The sequence below is a fragment of the Plasmodium yoelii genome (genome assembly GCF_900002385.2).
Source record: "Plasmodium yoelii strain 17X genome assembly, chromosome: 6".
Lineage (NCBI taxonomy): Eukaryota > Apicomplexa > Aconoidasida > Haemosporida > Plasmodiidae > Plasmodium > Plasmodium yoelii.
Window position 1 is genome coordinate 773,535 of NC_036178.2, and position 19,757 is coordinate 793,291.

Genomic DNA, 19,757 nt, shown 5'->3' on the forward strand with positions numbered 1-19,757 from the left:
ATTAAAAATGTTTTTACAGAGTTTACTATTTTCTCGCATTTGTAAATATACATGGTGTTGTAAAGTTGGCAATAATTTATACACACACGTATGTATGCATGTATGTATGTATGTATGCACGTATGTATATATGTATATATATATATATATATATATATATATATATATATAAAACAGGCATGATATATACGTGTGTGTATAGGTCACATAAATTGTATATGGACTTAAACTGTGAAATTAAAATTTTCCATTTTATGTGTATAATTCACTTAAAGTTGACATATTTTTTTTTTTCCTTTCCCCCTTTTTTTTTTTTTTTTTTTTATTATTTATTCAAATAAATATAAATAAACAAATTTATTGCGATATTCTTCACAAATAATAATGATATATATGACAATTTTTGTTAAACACAAATTTTGACTATGGGTGGTTGTCAGTTATACGAAATGAAATACGTGTTTTTTTTTTTGACAAAAAATAAAACCGAAACAATTTATTATTTTATTTTTCACTAAAACATTACAAAAACAAACTGTATTCTCCCCCTTTTTATTCTATTTTGGTGATTTTATAAAATTCAAAAAAAAATATATATAAATTAAGTAAAATATTATTAAATTAAAAAAATATGAGAAATAAATTTTATAAGAATAGAAAAGTATATATATTTGCATAGAATATATATATGTTAATTTTTTTTCCACTAAACATGTTCAAAGTTTTAAAAGGAATAAAAAAACAAAAAAAAGGCAACAGTAAAAGGCAAAGAACAAAAAGTATAAAAAAAAAAAAAAAAAAAAAAAAAAAACCTAAGCTAATATAATATTACACCCCAAAATATAAAGGATGGATATTAACCTTACATCCGATTCTGCTCGATTTTAATGTAAAGTTTTTACATTATAATCTCACGTAAAAAGAAAAAAAAATTATTTATGCATTATTGTGATTATATTTTTAATAAAATTATTTTTTTTTTAATATCCGATTTCCCATACATTATTGGATATAATAAAACCTTCTTTTATATTAAGCGCTAAAATTTTGATACGGAATTAGAAAAAAAGGGACATAAACAAACAAACAAACCTAAATAAGTTGAAATATGAATAAACTTAAAAATGTTAGTACAGTTTTTTAATTCATTAAACGGATAGTTATTTAATTGTACTTTACAATAATATAGCCTCATTTTTTTTAAATTATGAACTTTTGAAATTTTTGCATATTTAAATATTTCTTTTTTTTTTTTTTTATGTATAAAAATCGTTACTTTATTTTCTTTGTGAAAAATAACTAAGCAAAATATTTTTAAGGACCTTTATCATAATTAATTATTAATATATGCATATAAGAAAAGTATAGAAAAAAATACAAAAGAGTTATATATATATATATATCAAATTGAATATACATCATATTTATAGCATTACTGCCGAAAGGGCCTAATATGAAAAGGGTGGGTGTTTCCATTTATTATGATTTATCATGAAACCAAGAAGAAAAATTTAAATAACGAAATGGTAATTTATTAAAAAAAAAAAAAGGAACACAAATTCAACACATTCTAGATCATTTTACAAACAAGTTTATTACCAAATTATGAATGGTATATATGTATGTATGTGATTATATATGTAAAGGTAGACACGAATATATTTAGCGTGCTACTTTTTCAGTTTTCCAAATATCTCACATATTATTTATTTTTCCATTTTCTCAAGATTTTATATTAAATGGAAAAATCAAAGGAAATATTTTATGACAAAGAAAAAAAGTATTTTCTTTATTTAATGATCTATGTTAGTAGATTTTTTATGAACGATGAAGAAATAATTATATTTGATATGTTTGTTCATAATGAATGTTTATATCTAGAAAAGGATATAATAAGTAGTATTAACATGAATGAGCAAAAAATAAGAAGTATCTTATCAAAATTATTAAAAGAGAAATATATTATACAAGTACAAAAATATAAAAATAATGAAAAAGGATCATATTATCAAACTTATTATTGTCTAAACAATTATATTGTTTATGTAATTGATTATAGAATAAAACAAATGGAATTAGAACTTCAAAAAAAAAAAAATGAATGTGATGTATATATTTGTAAATTTTGCAATGCAACATATTCTCAGCTTGATGCTCAAATACTTCCACTTGATCCATATGATGCCCATTTTCTTTGTTTTTGCAATAATAAAATTGAATTAATTGTAAGATAATTTATAAAATAAATGAATATTTTCATGACAATTACATATTATTTTGTCTAAAATTATCAAGTTTTCCATTTTGGCACTCTTAAAAAAATATATATTTCATTTGGGTGCATATATCTGTATATTCTATGTATTTAATGTTGCTTCTTTTATATAAAATTTTGTATACATATGATGGTTATTTTGGTAATATTATTTAGATATATAAAGAAGAAAGCAAAAATGTTACTGCGTCTTGTTACTGCGTCTTGCTATTGCGTCTTGTTACTGCGTCTTGCTATTGCGTCTTGTTACTGCGTCTTGTTATTGCGTCTTTTTTTTTGTTTTTTTTGTTTTTTTTGTTTTTTTTTTAATTCAAGTGTAATGGCGGAAATATGGCAAAATGAAAATTTCGCTGATTTTGTAGGAAAAGGATGATGTGAGCACTGAAAAAATGTACAACAAATATACAAAATATTTAAACATATTAAAAGAGCACATTGAGAAGTTAAAGAATTATTTCATACCTCTATATACAGAAAAATTCAATACGAACAAACTAAATTCAGCTAATTCATATGTAACAGATATTTCCTCAGATGGTTCTGTTACAAACAACTCATCGGAAATATCGCAAACGAATAATTCATCTCTGCTTTCGCAGAGCAATACTATGATAGGTAATATAAAAGATAAAAAATAAAAGATAATAATATATATTTTTTTTACCAATTTGACGGAATGATCATCCAAATAAACCCCCAAAATGCTGAGTATTTTTTTTACCATTTTGCAGATATTATAAATAATAGGATTGTCGAAAATGGACGAAAGAAAAAAGACGAAATACAAGCAGATACTTGTAATAGTAGTATTATACGAACAGATAAAAAAATCAAAATTTGCATGAACATGAAAGGTAAAAATGATTTAAAGGGAACTCAAAATAATGATCATATAAAACTTACTAATACAGTAAACGATGAAAAAAAAGAAAAAAATAAAATTATTAATGATATAAAGAACAAAGCAATTGAAAACAAAAATAACTCAAATGATAAACATGAACACGAAGGATCAGAAATGCCACTTTTCTTTATCCAAAAGTTTAACAAGAAATTCACCCTTATCGGTAATTAACACTTTTCCTTATTATTTACACCTTTATAACTATTTTATTAATTGAAAATGAATCAGATTATTATTCATGAGCTATATTATGTATGTTGTTCGTCATTTCTTATATATTCTCATGATATATTTTTTTTTTTTTTTTATAGAGGCACAAAAACTGCAACAAGATATGTCACAGGAAGAATTTGAAAATTTCATGGAACTTCAAGATGAATATTTGGATCAAATATAAAAATTATGAATCGAAGAAAAGGACGAACAAAAATATATTCCTTGGCCCGACTATCTATTTTCGAAATGATACTTTTATTTTTAAATGGGGTCTCAAAAAAAAAAAAAAAAAAACATATATATAACATATTTATATATAACATATTTATATATAACATATTTATATATGTGCATTTCCCCCCTTCCTGGAACACACTGATATGGTGCTTAATTATTTATGTACAACTTTCCAACGAATATAAATTATATGAACCCTCTTTGTACACACGCGAGAAGACATTAACATTTTTAGTGTTTTCTTTTTACATTTTTTAGTATTTTTAAAATAATTAACTATATGTATATTTTTACATATGTGATTATATATACATTTGAGCATTGTTCTCCTATTGGTTTTATGGTGCTAATTTTTGTTTTTATTTTTTTTAATTTATATTATTTATTTTATAAAAAAAAAAAGTGTAAGAATATGCATATACTTTTGTATGCTATTTTATCATATAATTAATGTGTTTAAAGCCATTTTATCTTTTTTATTTTTAACAACTTTTTAACAATTTGTTCACAGTCTTAATTGTAAAATATGTTCGCTGTGCTTTCTTTTTTTAACTAATAAAAAGGATCCTTATTTTTTACCATTGCCCAGTCAGCAATTTTTACCATTACCCAGTCAGCAATTTTTACCATTACCCAGTCAGCAATTTTTACCATTATCCAATTTGCTATTTTTATCATTAGCCAGTATTATATATATTTGTATATACATTAACTTTCTGAAAATTAAAATCTTCGATTTTTTATTTGGGTATATAATTTGTTTTTATTTTTCAAGGCGCACTCTCCATATATTTTGCTATCAAGTGTAGATCTATTAATTTAAAAAAAAAAAAAAAAAAAAAAAAAAAACGCTGTTCTATATATAGGCACTGATAATATCAGGAACAATTTTTCAAAATATATCTCTTATAATATTAATAAACGAAAGAATATTTTCATAACATATAATAAATAAATATATATATATATATGTATACATTTGGTTTTATTTTTCATTTTTTTACTTTTAAAAAAATGTTAATTTTATCAAGTCATATATAGTAGGTAAAAAACATATGGTTAAAGATATTTTCTTACTATAATATAATTAATTAAATAAATTTATAACATTACAATTTTTCATTATAAATACAAATTTGTATATTATTATATAAATATTCGCAACTAATTATTTGAATTGGATTTAAAATATTTTTTTAAAGATTCTTGAGATTAGCATGTGATACTTTTTCATTTCAATAAAATGGAAAATGGACAGATAAACGAAAAAAACGATATACAAAATAAAGTTACACAAAAAAAAAAAAAAAAAAAAATGAATAATTTTACAATTACAGAAAATGAAAAAAACCTCAAAAAAATAAAAAAAAACATAGAGGAGAGTAATACCAATATTAGTTATGAAGAACCACTACCTTTTGATTTCCTCACTGAAAATGACTATAAAAAATATGATAATTTTGTTAATTTTTTTGAAGAAAATTTTTCAAAAATTAATATAAAGGATATAAATAATAAAATAAATGAAATTAAAAATGAAGAAAATTCATATTTTTCCAACTATTTAAATAGTTCAGATGAAAGTGATGTTGAAATGATAGAAAAGGGGGGTCAACATGATTTAGATTTAGATTTTAAGAAAAAAAAAGAATATAACAAAAACTTAAAATTAATAAATATAAAAAAAAACAAAAGAGCAAGATTAAATGTAATAGTTATAAAAAAAAAGTATATAGATAATACTTCAATAGTTGAAGAAAATGTAAAAGAAATAAAAAAAAACACGATAATAATATCACCCCTATTTATGCCTGTAGGTACAAAATGTTGTATTAAAGGCCTAATAGAAGAAGAAGTAAAACATATATGTAATTATATTATTTTAAGTAACACTTATCATGTTTCAAATATTTATGATATGACTATATTTCAAAAAAATAAAGATATTAACAATTTTATAAGATTCCCAAATTCGATGCTTACAGATTCGGGTGGGTTTCAAATGGTTTCTCTTAGCAAGCGAATTAAAATATTAGAAGAAGGAATATTGTTTAATAACATATATGATAGCTCAATTATTAATAAAAATATGCAATTGCTTTTAAAGGATGAAATAGATTGTGATCAGCCAATTGGTATACACTTAAATCAAGGAACTGGAAATGTAGAAAAAAACGGAGACATAGAAAAAAACGGAGACATAGAACAAAACGGAGACATAGAAAAAAACGGAGACATAGAACAAAATGGAGACATAGAACAAAATGGAGACATAGAACAAAATGGAGACATAGAACAAAATGGAGACATAGAACAAAATGGAGACATAGAACAAAATGAAGGGGAAGATATACTTCTTACCCCTGAAAAATCAATTAAACTACAAAATATGATTGGAAGCGATATAATAATGGCATTAGATGATGTTCGGCCTGCCACAGAAAGCGATATAAAAAAAATTGAGGAAGCAACATATAGAACAAATAGATGGTTAGAAAGGTGTATAAAAAGTCATGGCAAAAAAGAAGAACAAACTTTATTTGGAATAATACAAGGAGGATTATGTATTGATTTAAGAAATAAATCTATGGATTTTATTTTACGAAAAAAATTAAATGGGTATGCTATAGGGGGTTTATGTGGAGGTGAAAAAAAAAAAAAATTTATAGAAATAATAAATCATTGTTCAAATGAAAACAATTTAAAATATAATTATTTACCAATAAATAAATGTAGATATATAATGGGTATAGGATATTTAATGGATATATTATTTTGTTCAATTTTAGGATATGATATGTATGATTGTGTATACCCATCAAGAACAGCACGATTTAATACCGCATTAAGTTATGATGGAACATTAAAATTAAAACAAGCTAAATATAAATATGATTTTACCCCACTTGTTAAAAATTGTTCTTGTTATGTTTGTAGTAATTATTCTAAATCATTTTTACATTTGCTTATAACTAAAAAAAATCCAGTTGTTAATACTTTATTAACAATTCATAATATTTTTTTTACACTTCATTTTTGCTATCTAATGAGAGTATCGATTTTTTCGAACAAAATTGACTATTTTGTCACAACTGCTTTATATAACAATTTTGTTATTGGATATAAAAATGGAAATTATAAAATCCCAGATAGTGATATTATGAGTGATAGTGATAATAGTCCAGTAAACAGAAATACCAATTTGAATAAACAAAATGAAAATGAATCTAAGAATAATAAGACAACAATTAATGGTCTAATAAATATATGCAATAATAACACAAGTGTGAACGAAACAAATGAAATAACAGGAAATTATGATTATTATGGTGATAATTTAAAAAATGAATTTTCCACTAAAAAAAACGATAAAATAAATGAACTAAAAGAGCGATTACCAATTTGGGCATTAGAAGCTTTGAAATATGCCAATATAGAACTCAAATTTTGAAAAAATAGTTATAAAAAATTTATCTATTTATAGTACATTTTTCAAGTTTATACCTTTTAAAAATTTTTTAATATTATTTTTTTTTTTTTTTTTATTTTCCATATATTTTTCCGTGTTTGTGTCTTTTACCATTTCTACAATATTGCTATTTTAAAATTAATGCAAAAATATAGTTTCACTTATTTTGCAAATAAAAATAACTTAAAATTTGTAAAAAAAATTTCAAAATATAAGCCATTATATATATATTAATCATGTTTATCAAAAAATGCACACATATATGCTATACCTCATTATATGAATAATTTTAATAGTCCATGAAATTTCATTTTAATTTTAAATTATTTGAAATAATATATTAATTTTTTATATGATTATTGGTATATATGAAAATAGCGAGTATATAATATCCTCAAATATGCGCAACTTAGCAATTTTCCAAAAAAAAAAAAATATTATATATATAATATATTCATAAAATATATTATAAAAAATTATAAAACGCACAATAATTTTTGCATGAATTATGTCTTATTGGAGAAAGCTTATGCTCATGTTATGATTGTCTTTTAAAAAAAAATAAAATTTTTTGGTAATTTCCCAATAAAATGAAAAAAAAACATAATAAAAAAATATATATAATACATATTTTCATATATTTCATGTTTTTTTTTGACCATTCTCTTAATTGCTCTTCCTTTGGACATAGTTACTGTCCTTTGTAGATGAATAAATAAATTGATATATTAAGTCTCCTGTTTTTTTTTTTTTTGTTAACAATATTTAATGGCTAGCGCTTTTTACATTATGCCAAAAAAAAATATATGAAAACTTTATTTCGTTTATTCATTACATATAAAATATATTAAAAAATTGAAATAATTTTCCCATTAAGCAAACAAGCATTTTAAGAAATATAAACCAATGTCCAAATAAATGTATCACTGTATATGTAATATTTTCATTTACGATTATATATATTATATATATATTTTTTTATTTATCATTATATTTATTGAATAGTATATTTTTTTCGTTACCTGTGCGTAAAGTTTATATTATTTTTGCTGTGCATTTTTTGTACTTTTTTTTATGCATGCACAAAAAAAAAAAAAAATAATAAATAAATAAATAAACACACAAGTATTAAAAAAAAGGGGGAAATTTATTTAAGCATAAAATATAGGAAAGTTAAAGTACATGTATGTTCATATTAAGAAAATTATGTAATATATACACACAAATGATAATAATATAAATGTGTGTATAAATACATAATATTTCACACTCTAACATATATTTACATAGTTTACATATAATATATATATATTGCATATTTATACATGCATACAAAATTGCATATCTCCAATTGTGTACACACACATATTTATGCTTGCAAAAAGGAAATATAAAACTCATATTTTTCCATAAATCATCTTTTGCCAAGCATTTTTTAAGTAAAAAAACATTATAAATACATATACACTTATATATATAATAAAAATGGGGCAAGAAATGTCTACACAGAGTGATATACAAAATGAAGATCAAAAGGGAAACAAAAGAAATTTAAAGGGGACCCAAGGAAAAAATGGATTGAAAGAAAGAAGTACTAGTATATCAAAAGAAATCGTTAAAAATAGTTTTAATAATAGTAAATTAAGACCTGGTATGTTCATACAAAATAGTAATGTAGTATTTAATGAGCAATATAAAGGGATCAAAATTTTAGGAAAGGGTTCATTTGGTGAAGTTATATTAAGTAAAGACAAACATACAGGTCATGAATATGCAATTAAAGTAATTAGCAAAAAGCATGTTAAAAGAAAAACAGATAAACAAAGTCTATTAAGAGAAGTAGAATTATTAAAAATGTTAGATCATATAAATATAATGAAATTATATGAATTTTTTGAAGATAATAATTATTATTATTTAGTATCTGATGTATATTCTGGAGGTGAATTGTTTGATGAAATTATTAGTAGGAAACGATTTTATGAAGTAGATGCAGCTAGAATAATTAAACAAGTATTAAGTGGTATTACATATATGCATAAAAATAATGTAGTACATAGAGATTTAAAACCTGAAAATATTCTTCTCGAAACAAAAAATAAAGAAGATATGATTATAAAAATTATTGATTTTGGATTATCAACCCATTTTGAATATAGTAAAAAAATGAAAGATAAAATAGGTACTGCCTATTATATTGCTCCGGATGTTTTACACGGAACTTATGATGAAAAATGTGATATATGGTCATGTGGTGTCATATTATATATTCTCTTATCAGGTATAAAACTTTCAAACTAATTTTATTATAAATTATAGCATCGATTTGTTTTTTAAATAATTTTGAGAATTTAGATAATAGTACGTTGTATGCATTGCGTGTGGTCCTGTTTATACTTTGGAAAAATTGTTATCATTAAATGTTGAATGTTAAATGTTAAATGTTAAATGTTAAATATTTTTTTTTTTTTTTTTTTTTTTTATAGGTTGTCCACCTTTTAATGGGTCTAACGAATACGACATTTTAAAAAAGGTTGAGACTGGAAAATATACATTTGATTTACCTCAATTTAAAAAAATAAGTGACAAAGCGAAAGATTTGATAAAAAAAATGTTGATGTACACAAGTGCTGTGAGAATATCAGCAAGAGATGCATTAGAACATGAATGGATAAGATTAATGACAAGCAAAGATAATGTAAACATTGATATTCCATCTCTTGAATTAAGTATTACAAATATAAAACAATTTCAAAGTACACAAAAGTTAGCACAAGCCGCATTATTATATATGGGATCAAAATTAACAACAATAGATGAAACAAAAGAGCTTACTAAAATTTTTAAAAAAATGGATAAAAATGGAGATGGTCAATTAGACAGAAATGAATTAATAATAGGATATAAAGAATTGTTAAAATTAAAAGGAGATGATACAACTGATTTAGATAATGCAGCTATTGAAGTTGAAGTTGATCAAATTTTAAGTTCTATAGATTTAGATCAAAATGGATATATAGAATATTCAGAATTTTTAACAGTTGCTATTGATAGAAAATTATTATTATCAACTGAGAGATTAGAAAAGGCGTTTAAATTATTTGATAAAGATGGTTCAGGAAAAATATCTGCAAATGAATTAGCTCAATTGTTTGGATTGGGAGATGTTAGTTCTGATTGTTGGAAAACTGTTTTGAAGGAGGTTGATCAGAATAACGATGGAGAAATTGATTTTAAAGAATTTAGAGATATGTTAATAAAACTATGTAACTATTAAATGTATAACAGGCTAAATACATATAGGTATATACGTATGAGTATAATACTTATTTGGTTTTCAGCCCAATTTCATCTTGAATATCCCAAACAACTTAGTATATCAGTCCAAAAATTATAATAATAAAGCATAAAAAATACCGATAAAAAAATACCGATAAAAAAATACCGATAAAAAATGGGACATTACACGTATACATATTTGCATCCACTATTCAATACATAAATATATAATATGCAAAATTATTTTTTTGAATAAAATTTAAATTCATAAAAAATAAATTAATTGCTATTATACAGATATACCATTATTAAATTCATTATGTAAATATATGTTTGGCTCCATTACGAACATTTATTTATTTCGTAGTTTAACTTTTCATAACCTCACATAATACGTGTCATTATTTTTATATTTATACAACCAATTTAAACCATTTTAATAGTTAATAATAATACAAACTATACAAATAAAAATATCGTGGAATATACACATTTTTATTTTTTTCTATACATTTTAAATACGTATTTATTAATTATGTATATAGTATATGTTGCCTTTTTATGCTCCATGATAATAAAATAATGATTGCTTTAATATGGCTCTTTAAAAAAAAATACAACACTATTTTATTTATAGCTATTTACAAATTTGCTTATGTCATTTTATCCGACATTTTATCCGTCTTTTTTTTATTTTTTGCTAACCCGTTATATTAAAACACTAAAAACAAATTAGCATACATATATATATATGCATATAGAGTTATTATTCAGTTGAAAAAATACATTAAGACAATAATTAAAGTGTAACAAATATATTTTATGTGGTTTCTTTTTTTATTTATCACGTTAAAAAAAGAAAAAACGAAAAAAAGAAAAATATATATTTTCATTAGCATATTATGCTATGAAACAAATATGTTTTATAAAGAAATCAAAATTAATTAAAAAAAAATATGAAACTAAACATGTATGCATTTTTATTTTTTTTTTAAAAAATTAAAAAAAATGCATATACATAGGTATGTAAAAAATATATTGGGGTGTTATTAACATGAATATACATGATACAAACTTGAATCTACGAGGCGGTATTGCTAAAATTTGCAATTTTTTTAATCCTTTTTTTGAGCAGTTCGTTTTCATCCCTTAAAGACATAAGCTCTTTTAATAGCTTATCATTTTGTTTGCTAAAAAAAAAAATATATTATATGTTAATATATTCTAGAATATTTAAAGACAATTTTTTTAATTAAATGTGTGCATGTAGGACTATGAGCATATTATTACCTTTCTGTTTTATTATCGTCTTTTTTTGAAGCTTCATTCTTTTTTGATTTTTCAATATCTGTATAAAAAAAAAAGGCACATATGTATGTAGAAATTAGTTCAGCAAATATTTTACTGTTACAAAATGGATTTATATAGAGAGTTGAGGTTTTAGTTAACTTATAAATGTGTAATATATATTTTGTTTTGTTCATATATATTGTTATTTTCTTTCGAAATGTTTTTATTTGTACCTTTTGCTAAAGAATCAACCAATTTTGTTAATCTGTTTTTTTCCGAAGTTAATAAATTTATTTCATTTGATATTTTGATATTTTCTTTTTGTAAATAGTTGTTATTTTTTTTAATCTCTTTTAATTCCTTTAGAGATTCATATGTTTCTTGCCCTTTTCGTTTTTCCTCCTAATAAAAATAGTAAATTTCATGTATTATATGTGGACATAAATATATATAAGCATTTTTTTTTTTATGGATTATTTATTAAAAAAAAATTATTACTTGTAAAGATTTGTTTAAAAGATCCAATTTTAAATTTAAATTTTCTACTTTATTCTCCAAATCGGTTTTATTTTTCTTTTCTTCCAAATACAAATTATGTATTTTTTTATTTTCATTTAATAAATTAATCTGTAAAAAAAAAATAGTTTTAATCATTTCATATGTGTAATGCCATAATATATTGGGGGTAAATAGCTAAGCAAACTAAGTTGTCATGCATATATATATATATATATATACATATGTTAGTGTTTTATTTATTATGATATTTTTTAACCTTTTCTTTTTCGATAGACTGTATTTTCTCTTGGAACTTTTGATCCTCTTTTGAGTTATTCTGTAAATTGTATATTAAAAAATATACATATATATGTGTGCAAATAGAATAAAAATAACGTAGCAACATGTTTTCAATGTGTTCTATAGCATAGTGAAAAACCAATAATTGTAATATTACCTTGGACATATTTTCTTGTACTAATTTTTTATATTTTTCAATATCATTTAATAATAATTTATACTGTAAAATGGGATAAAAATGTTCAAATAAAAAAATGTATTCACATTTATTTTACGCAATTTATTTTACGCAATTTATTTTACGAAATTTATTATTATCATTATTATTATGGTTGACGCATTCTTCTCTTTGCATATTTTACCTTGTCCTTAAAAAATAAATCCACATTTTTGTATTTATCTTGTAGTATTTTGATCTCTTTCATAAGCCGTTCGTTTTCTTTTATCAATTCATTTTGATCCTTGAACTTTTTGGCGGTATCTATAGATGTATAAATATGTAGAGATATATTATGTGTATTTATGTACAAGTATATAAAAAAAAATGAGAATAATGTATATATCATAACCATTCCGTAATTATAAAAACATAGAAATTGATATGAGATATTGATAAAATACCATTAATACATATTGCTTTTTAATATGAAATTTTTTAATAAGTAAAAACAGACAATGAACAATATTGAGAATAATATATTTATGAGTGTATTGTAAATATATGAATTACCTAATTGGATCTGAAATGCTTCTATCGTATTTTTAAGGTCATCTTCAAGCGCATTTTTTTCATCCTGTAAATTATTAATTTTGTTGAGATATTTTTGATTTATTTTTCTATTTAGTAATAATTCTTTGTTTAGATTTTCAAGAATTGAATTAACATCTACATTGTTAAAAATATTTTTAACTCTTGTTTTTTCAAAATTATGATTTATATTATTAAATATATATTCATTAATAATATATATATTAGCGTGCATGTATTTTAATAAAATAGATATTAAATCTCGATGTCTTTTAAATAGGCATTTGCATTTATAAGACTCATTTTCATTAACATGTAATAAAAAGTGATTATTATTTTCATCATTTGTGTTTTGTTTTTCTGTTTTCCGTTCTGTATTAATAAATTCTACATATGGATATATATGATGAAATTTATAATTCCACATATTTTTCATTTTATTATTTTGATTAATAATTTTTATTTCGTTTTTATATATATGCAACATATATATATATTCGTTTTCCCCTTCTAAATTAGAATACACACTTTGATTATCAACATAATTATCTGTACTAAATGAATTATTAATTTTGTTTTCATTAAATATAATACTTTCAAAAGTTTTTTGATCATAATATTTGTTTTCATTTTGCAAACTATTATTTATTTTGTCTTCTTTCTTTAATATATATATAGGGTATTTAATTGCATCATTATATATAATAGTTTCTAACATATTTTTTGTTTTGGTATTTAAATTAAATGGTCCAATTTCAGCAATAGCTACACCATAATATTTATTATTAATTTTGGTATCAATAGTTTGAGATATGTTTTGGTTGTATGGATTTGTAATTTTTGTTGAAAATATTTTATTTTTTTCATTTTTTGTATTACCAAACAAAGAAAATTCATCATCTGATTTGAATACTTCTCTTTTTGTAGATTTTTTTAACATATTTTCATCATCACTTTCATTACTATTTTGCATATTATCATAACTTTTTTTATTATCATAACCTTTTTTGTTATCTAATTTTTCATATTCTGACATGTAACTTTCTCTTGTTGTACCTTTGAATGTGCTTTTAAAAGATGACGCATTATTGTAAAAAAAATTTCTATCATTATTCATTCTGATATTATTGATATGTTCTGCCTTTTCATATTCATCAAAATTTGCGTCTCTATAATTTTCTGAACTGATAGAACCATTATCAATATGCTCACTATTAATACAAGTACATTCTACAAATATTTTGAATCCAATATCATCAGAAGTTAGTTCATATTCGCTACTATAACATCCTTTATCATTGTCTGAATTTACTTTTCCTTGTATATTTTGATTTTCTATATTATTCAAAATTTGCTCTATTAATCCATATTCTTTGTCATAATATATTCGCCTCCATTTATAAATACATGGTAATTTTTTATTTGTATCTTTTTCATATGCATATGCAATAATTTTATTTTCTTCATTTTCTGAAATAACATCAATGTTAAATCCAAAATTATATTCCCCTTTAATAATTATATCACTTTTTTCACATGCAAATAAATTTTGATCATTTTTTTTTTTTCCTACTATTCCTTCGTCTTTTTCTTCATCCTCTTCTTCTTGATTTTCATTACTTTCTTTTCTTTTATTTGTAAATATATTTTTATAAATATTTTTATTTATAACAATTTCTTCGTCATTTATATATATCGTATTTTTTAAATTTTCAATATTGCATGGTGATTTACAAAAAGGATAATTCATATTTTTTTGAGCTTCTTTAGCTGTATATTTAATATGCTCTTTTACTTCCTCAAATACATTTTTTGCATGTTTCATTTTATTACTTATAATTCCGTTAAACATTTTTTTGAGCTTGCTATTTTTATTATTATTATTATTTCCATCTTTCACAATTTCTTTGACGTTATCAGTATCTGTAGAACTGATTATACGAACACTACTCATTTCACTGAATATATTGTTTGTCATTTTTTCGAAATTTTTATAACTTTTTTGTTTTGACGTATCACAACTTATTTTATTATTTTCGTCTTTATTCACACCATTTAATTTTATATTATTATATTTTTCATAATCATACAAATTTGCATGTACCTTTGCTACCTGTCCATACATATCTATGCCACACTCGAGGTATGTACATAAAAAAAACAAAAAAAATAAAAATAAAAAACAAATAAAAAAACAAATAATTGATTTTATATATTTCCACTCTTTTGTTCACAATTTGTTATTATTTCTAGTACCGCTGCTACCACTATAGTATTGTTTTACTTCTCCCCCCCTTTTGTATTATTTTTATTATTATTTTTATTACTATTACTATTGCTATTACTATTATTATATTTTTTTTTTATTATTATTATTATATTTTTTTTTATTAGTATTATATGTTTTCCTTCCTCTTTGTATCCAACTGTTTATCATAAATGTGGATAAGTTAAACCAAATCAAACAGATAAAAACAATAGGGAAAATGTATAATGTCAAAATAGAGAAAGGGGAACACAAATAAATTTAAAATCTGCCTAAATAAATAAATAGAAATATCTGTATATATATTATATAAAAATATATTAGCAATGCACACATAAATATACATGTATATAAATGCATACAAACAATTAACACAAAAAATAAAATATAAATAACTATAAATGAATACACAAATCAATGATCAAAGAATAAACAATATTAAATAGGCGAGTAAAATCAATGAAGAAATGATGAGAAGAAATGATGAACGCTTTGAATTCATAAATCACGAAAATCATTTTATTTTAACATTATTATAATCGATTTAAAAAAAAAAAAATATATATATATATATATATAATAAAGTGAATGAATAAATAAATAAAGATATTACACGTATAATCATAAAAGTAACAGTTTCAAATTTTTTTTAATAACTGTAAAATAAATTACCCCTAACTCTTTATTTGTGGGAAAGTGTGCATGGAAAAAAAATAAAAATTAACATACAAAAAAGCATATGTATGTCTGTTTAATTTTGAAGAATAAATAAATTAAGGATCCTTTTCAACAAAAAATGAAACTTATAAATAAATGAATACAAACATTTCAATAATATATATTAACATATTTTTGTCTATAATATAAGTATATATGTTTCTCCCTCTTGAACAAATGTGTGTGTTTAAAAAGATATTAAGTTCATATTTTTTTAGACAATTGTTACACTAAAACATTTATCAATTATTTTTATCAACAAATTAAAAAAAAAAAAAAAAAAAAAAACAATACGCATATTTTGAGCCTTCATATTAGTATGCTAATATTAGTCGTTTTGCTTTTAGAGATATGTAGAAAGCTATAACATTCATTTATTCAGAAAATAATATTTTTTATTTGATAAAAAAATGCGAATAAATAAAAAAATATAAATATTTTTTGCTTTATTTTCAATACGAAGTTTAATTTGCAAAGCCTCTAAAAATTAAAGTCAGGAAAGTATTAAAAAACTGCCTACAAATATAGTGAAATATGTTTTATGCATTGTACTATAATTCTATAAAAAGAGAAAAAATCATTTCATATTTTTAGTAACATTTTGAACGTCTTTAATACATAATAAGTTAAAACAAGTTGACTATTAGTCACATATGCGAAAAAAAAAAAAAAAAAAAAAAAACATTAAACTCGTAACTCAGGTATCTGTATATATCAAGTTTTGAAAATCTTATTTCTATAAAAGCTATACTAATAAAAGAAGGTTATTTATTTTGCTCAAAATACCTATAGAGATCCCATATGAGAATTATTTATGATTTCCTATGAATATATAATAATGATATTATTTTAAAAATTACACAGCTTTGTGCTCATTCTTCTTTTTATCAAGTTATGATATAGGAGGTAGTAATTATTTTCACACCCCCCAAAATATAAATTGGATATAATAAATATGTACATAATAAAATTTAATGTAGTAATGCAAATTTGTGCAGTAAAGTGCTATATGCACGAAAAAAAAAAATTAGAAAAATAAAATAAAGTGAAAAAAATAATTCACCAGAACAAATAGTAAGATATACTTAAAAGGTAATAAAATATTTATAAAGCTCGCATATATTATTATTATTATTTATTTTTTTTTTTTTATGGTTATTCTATGAATGGAATAAACTCAGTGTTGTTCATGTATGGTCTTAATTTTTCAGGAACAATAATACCTTCTCCATTTTGATAGTTTTCTAAAAGACAACATAAAAATCTTTGACCAGCTACCATAGTACCATTTAACAAGTGAACATAATTTTTATTTTCAATGGGAAAATCATGATTAAATTTTTCATATTCACTATCAACATATTCATCTTTTGTTTCATCTTTAGTATTTTCCTCATTCTTATCTTTTGAGCTTTTTGTAATTCCTGATATTTTTATATTTGAATCTGTATATCTAATATTTAAATTAATACTTTGATAATCTGTACAATTACTACAAGATACTAATTCTCTATATTGCCCACTAGTAGGAAAATATCCTTCGATATCATATTTTAAGGCAGCAGCATTATTAAGAGCTCCTGATACGATATTTACAATTTTATATGGAATATTTAAAGATTGATAAAATTCTTCACATGTTTTTATCATTTCTTCATGTAATTTATAACTTGTTTGTGGCAAAGAGATACAAAATTGCTCAACTTTATCAAATTGGTGAACTCTCAATATACCTCTAATATCTTTTCCATGTGCACCTGCTTCTTTTCTAAAACAAGAAGAAATGCCTACATATTTTAAAGGCAAATATCTTGATTCTAATGTTTCGTCTCTGTGTAATGCGCATAATGGTTGTTCAGATGTGGCTATTAAAAATAAGTCGTCTCTGTTTGATTTTTCATTCGAAACATTATTACTATTTGTAGCTATGGTTTTGTCCTCAGCACTAGCAACACTTGATGAACTTATTTTATATAATGTTTCTTCAAAATCGTTTAACTCTGCACATTCCTCCATTATGGTTTTTTTCATAAAAAACGGAGGGTATACGGGTGTATATTTTTTATTTACAAGAAAATTTATAGCATATTGCATAATAGCATTATTTAATAAAAAGCCTGCACCAGTAAGATAATAACCTCTATGTCCAGCTACTAAAACCCCTTTCTTAAAATTCACTCCCCCTATTTTTCTTAGCAAATCATAATGATAATAATATTTCTTTTTTATTTCACTTATTATACTGACTTTATTTTGTCCATCATTATTATTGCTCACTTCTCTTTTTGTATTAGGAGTATCTTCTTTGTTTATGTCACTTTTTTCTAAATCGGTTGCCTCATAATTTTTGCATTCTCCCCATGTTCGTACAATTTTGTTATGGTCTTCATCATTATTAATTACAACTTTACTACTTAATATATTTCCTACTTTTGCTAAATACATATTTCTTTGTTTTAATAAATGTTTTTCTTCGTTTTGGATCAATGGAATTTCTTCTTTCATGCTTAAACTTTTTTGTTTCAAATCCTCAACATCTGCATTTTTATCTTCTTTTTTTTTATTTCCTATTGTTTTATTTATTAGGTTAATGTTTTTTTTTAACTCTTCTAATTTAAATATACTCTTTCTCCATTTCTCATCATATTCTATAACTTTATCTACATTACTTACATCATTAAATCTGTTTTTTTCTGACTCTTTGATCTTTTCCGGGTTACCTCCTTTTTCAGTTCTAAATAAATTGATATCCAAGACCATTTTTTTCAGAGTTTTTTTTGTTAAGAAAATAAAATTATTTTATTAAAAAAGTTTTATCCAAAGTAACCAATACAAGCAACTGTATTTATGTACATAGATATGCTCATACAGGCATAGATAATATATATGCTTATTTATTTGTATGTTTCCGTGTTAATTTATTTGATCAATATGATACATTTTTATCTAAGCGTTTTTCTTTTTACACAATATAAGTTATATATATTAAAATGTAAAGGGAAAAGAAAATAAATAACGAAATCAAAGAAATATAATATTTCAAAATTTTTAAATAAAATAATAATTAATCGACGAATATAATCAATAAATTAAATATATATACTGAACGAGTATATATATATAATTAATATATAAAATATATTGTTGTGCATAAACAAAGAAGCCATAGGAAAAAACTATAAATTTTGTTTTTTTATTAAATTATACAAATTTTAAGTTTATATTCCTTTTAACATATTTTTTTTTTCTATTATGTCATAATTTCCGTGATATTATTCTTATTTCGAACAAGTTTTTATACATTATATACATAGAAATAATATTAACAAAACTATTTATTTTTTTGTATTATTAAATTCTATTAATTTTCCAGATTAATCACATTCATCAAAAAAAAAAATGTATATATAAATCATTGGGGCGAGGAAACTCGTTTTACTTTAATTCACCCTCAATTATATAAAATAAGTTTTACTAAAAATCAACCAAATTTTTTCGTAGAAATATTTTGCATCATGGAATATAAAATATATATAATATATGTATATAACACATATG

At 22.2% G+C, this 19,757-nt stretch overlaps 5 protein-coding genes across 5 annotated transcripts; 3 read left to right on the plus strand and 2 right to left on the minus strand.

The window, feature by feature from the left end:
• Positions 1-1,739: 1,739 nt before the first annotated feature.
• PY17X_0617700 (transcription initiation factor IIE subunit alpha, putative) lies at positions 1,740-3,576 on the plus strand (the record flags this gene model as incomplete). Its single annotated transcript, XM_022955400.1, has 4 exons — positions 1,740-2,225; positions 2,638-2,890; positions 3,007-3,342; positions 3,491-3,576. 4 exons carry the CDS (start codon positions 1,740-1,742, stop codon positions 3,574-3,576), a joined length of 1,161 nt encoding a protein of 386 aa, XP_022813182.1.
• Positions 3,577-4,947: 1,371 nt separating this feature from the next.
• Positions 4,948-7,083, plus strand: PY17X_0617800 (tRNA-guanine transglycosylase; the record flags this gene model as incomplete). The annotated part of the gene is made up of 1 exon (XM_722115.3): positions 4,948-7,083. One exon carries the CDS (start codon positions 4,948-4,950, stop codon positions 7,081-7,083), a length of 2,136 nt encoding a protein of 711 aa, XP_727208.3.
• A 1,503-nt stretch (positions 7,084-8,586) lies between these two features.
• PY17X_0617900 (calcium-dependent protein kinase 4, putative) lies at positions 8,587-10,378 on the plus strand (the record flags this gene model as incomplete). The annotated part of the gene is made up of 2 exons (XM_726200.1): positions 8,587-9,382; positions 9,588-10,378. 2 exons carry the CDS (start codon positions 8,587-8,589, stop codon positions 10,376-10,378), a joined length of 1,587 nt encoding a protein of 528 aa, XP_731293.1.
• A 1,083-nt stretch (positions 10,379-11,461) lies between these two features.
• On the minus strand, positions 11,462-15,341 carry PY17X_0618000 (conserved Plasmodium protein, unknown function; the record flags this gene model as incomplete). Its single annotated transcript, XM_022955401.1, has 8 exons — positions 11,462-11,570; positions 11,671-11,728; positions 11,904-12,072; positions 12,169-12,297; positions 12,446-12,505; positions 12,626-12,688; positions 12,831-12,949; positions 13,199-15,341. 8 exons carry the CDS (start codon positions 15,339-15,341, stop codon positions 11,462-11,464), a joined length of 2,850 nt encoding a protein of 949 aa, XP_022813183.1.
• Positions 15,342-17,354: 2,013 nt separating this feature from the next.
• Positions 17,355-18,959, minus strand: PY17X_0618100 (serine--tRNA ligase, putative; the record flags this gene model as incomplete). Its single annotated transcript, XM_726197.1, has 1 exon — positions 17,355-18,959. The coding sequence occupies one exon, from the start codon at positions 18,957-18,959 to the stop codon at positions 17,355-17,357; it is 1,605 nt and encodes a 534-aa protein (XP_731290.1).
• Between the last annotated feature and the right edge of the window lie 798 nt (positions 18,960-19,757).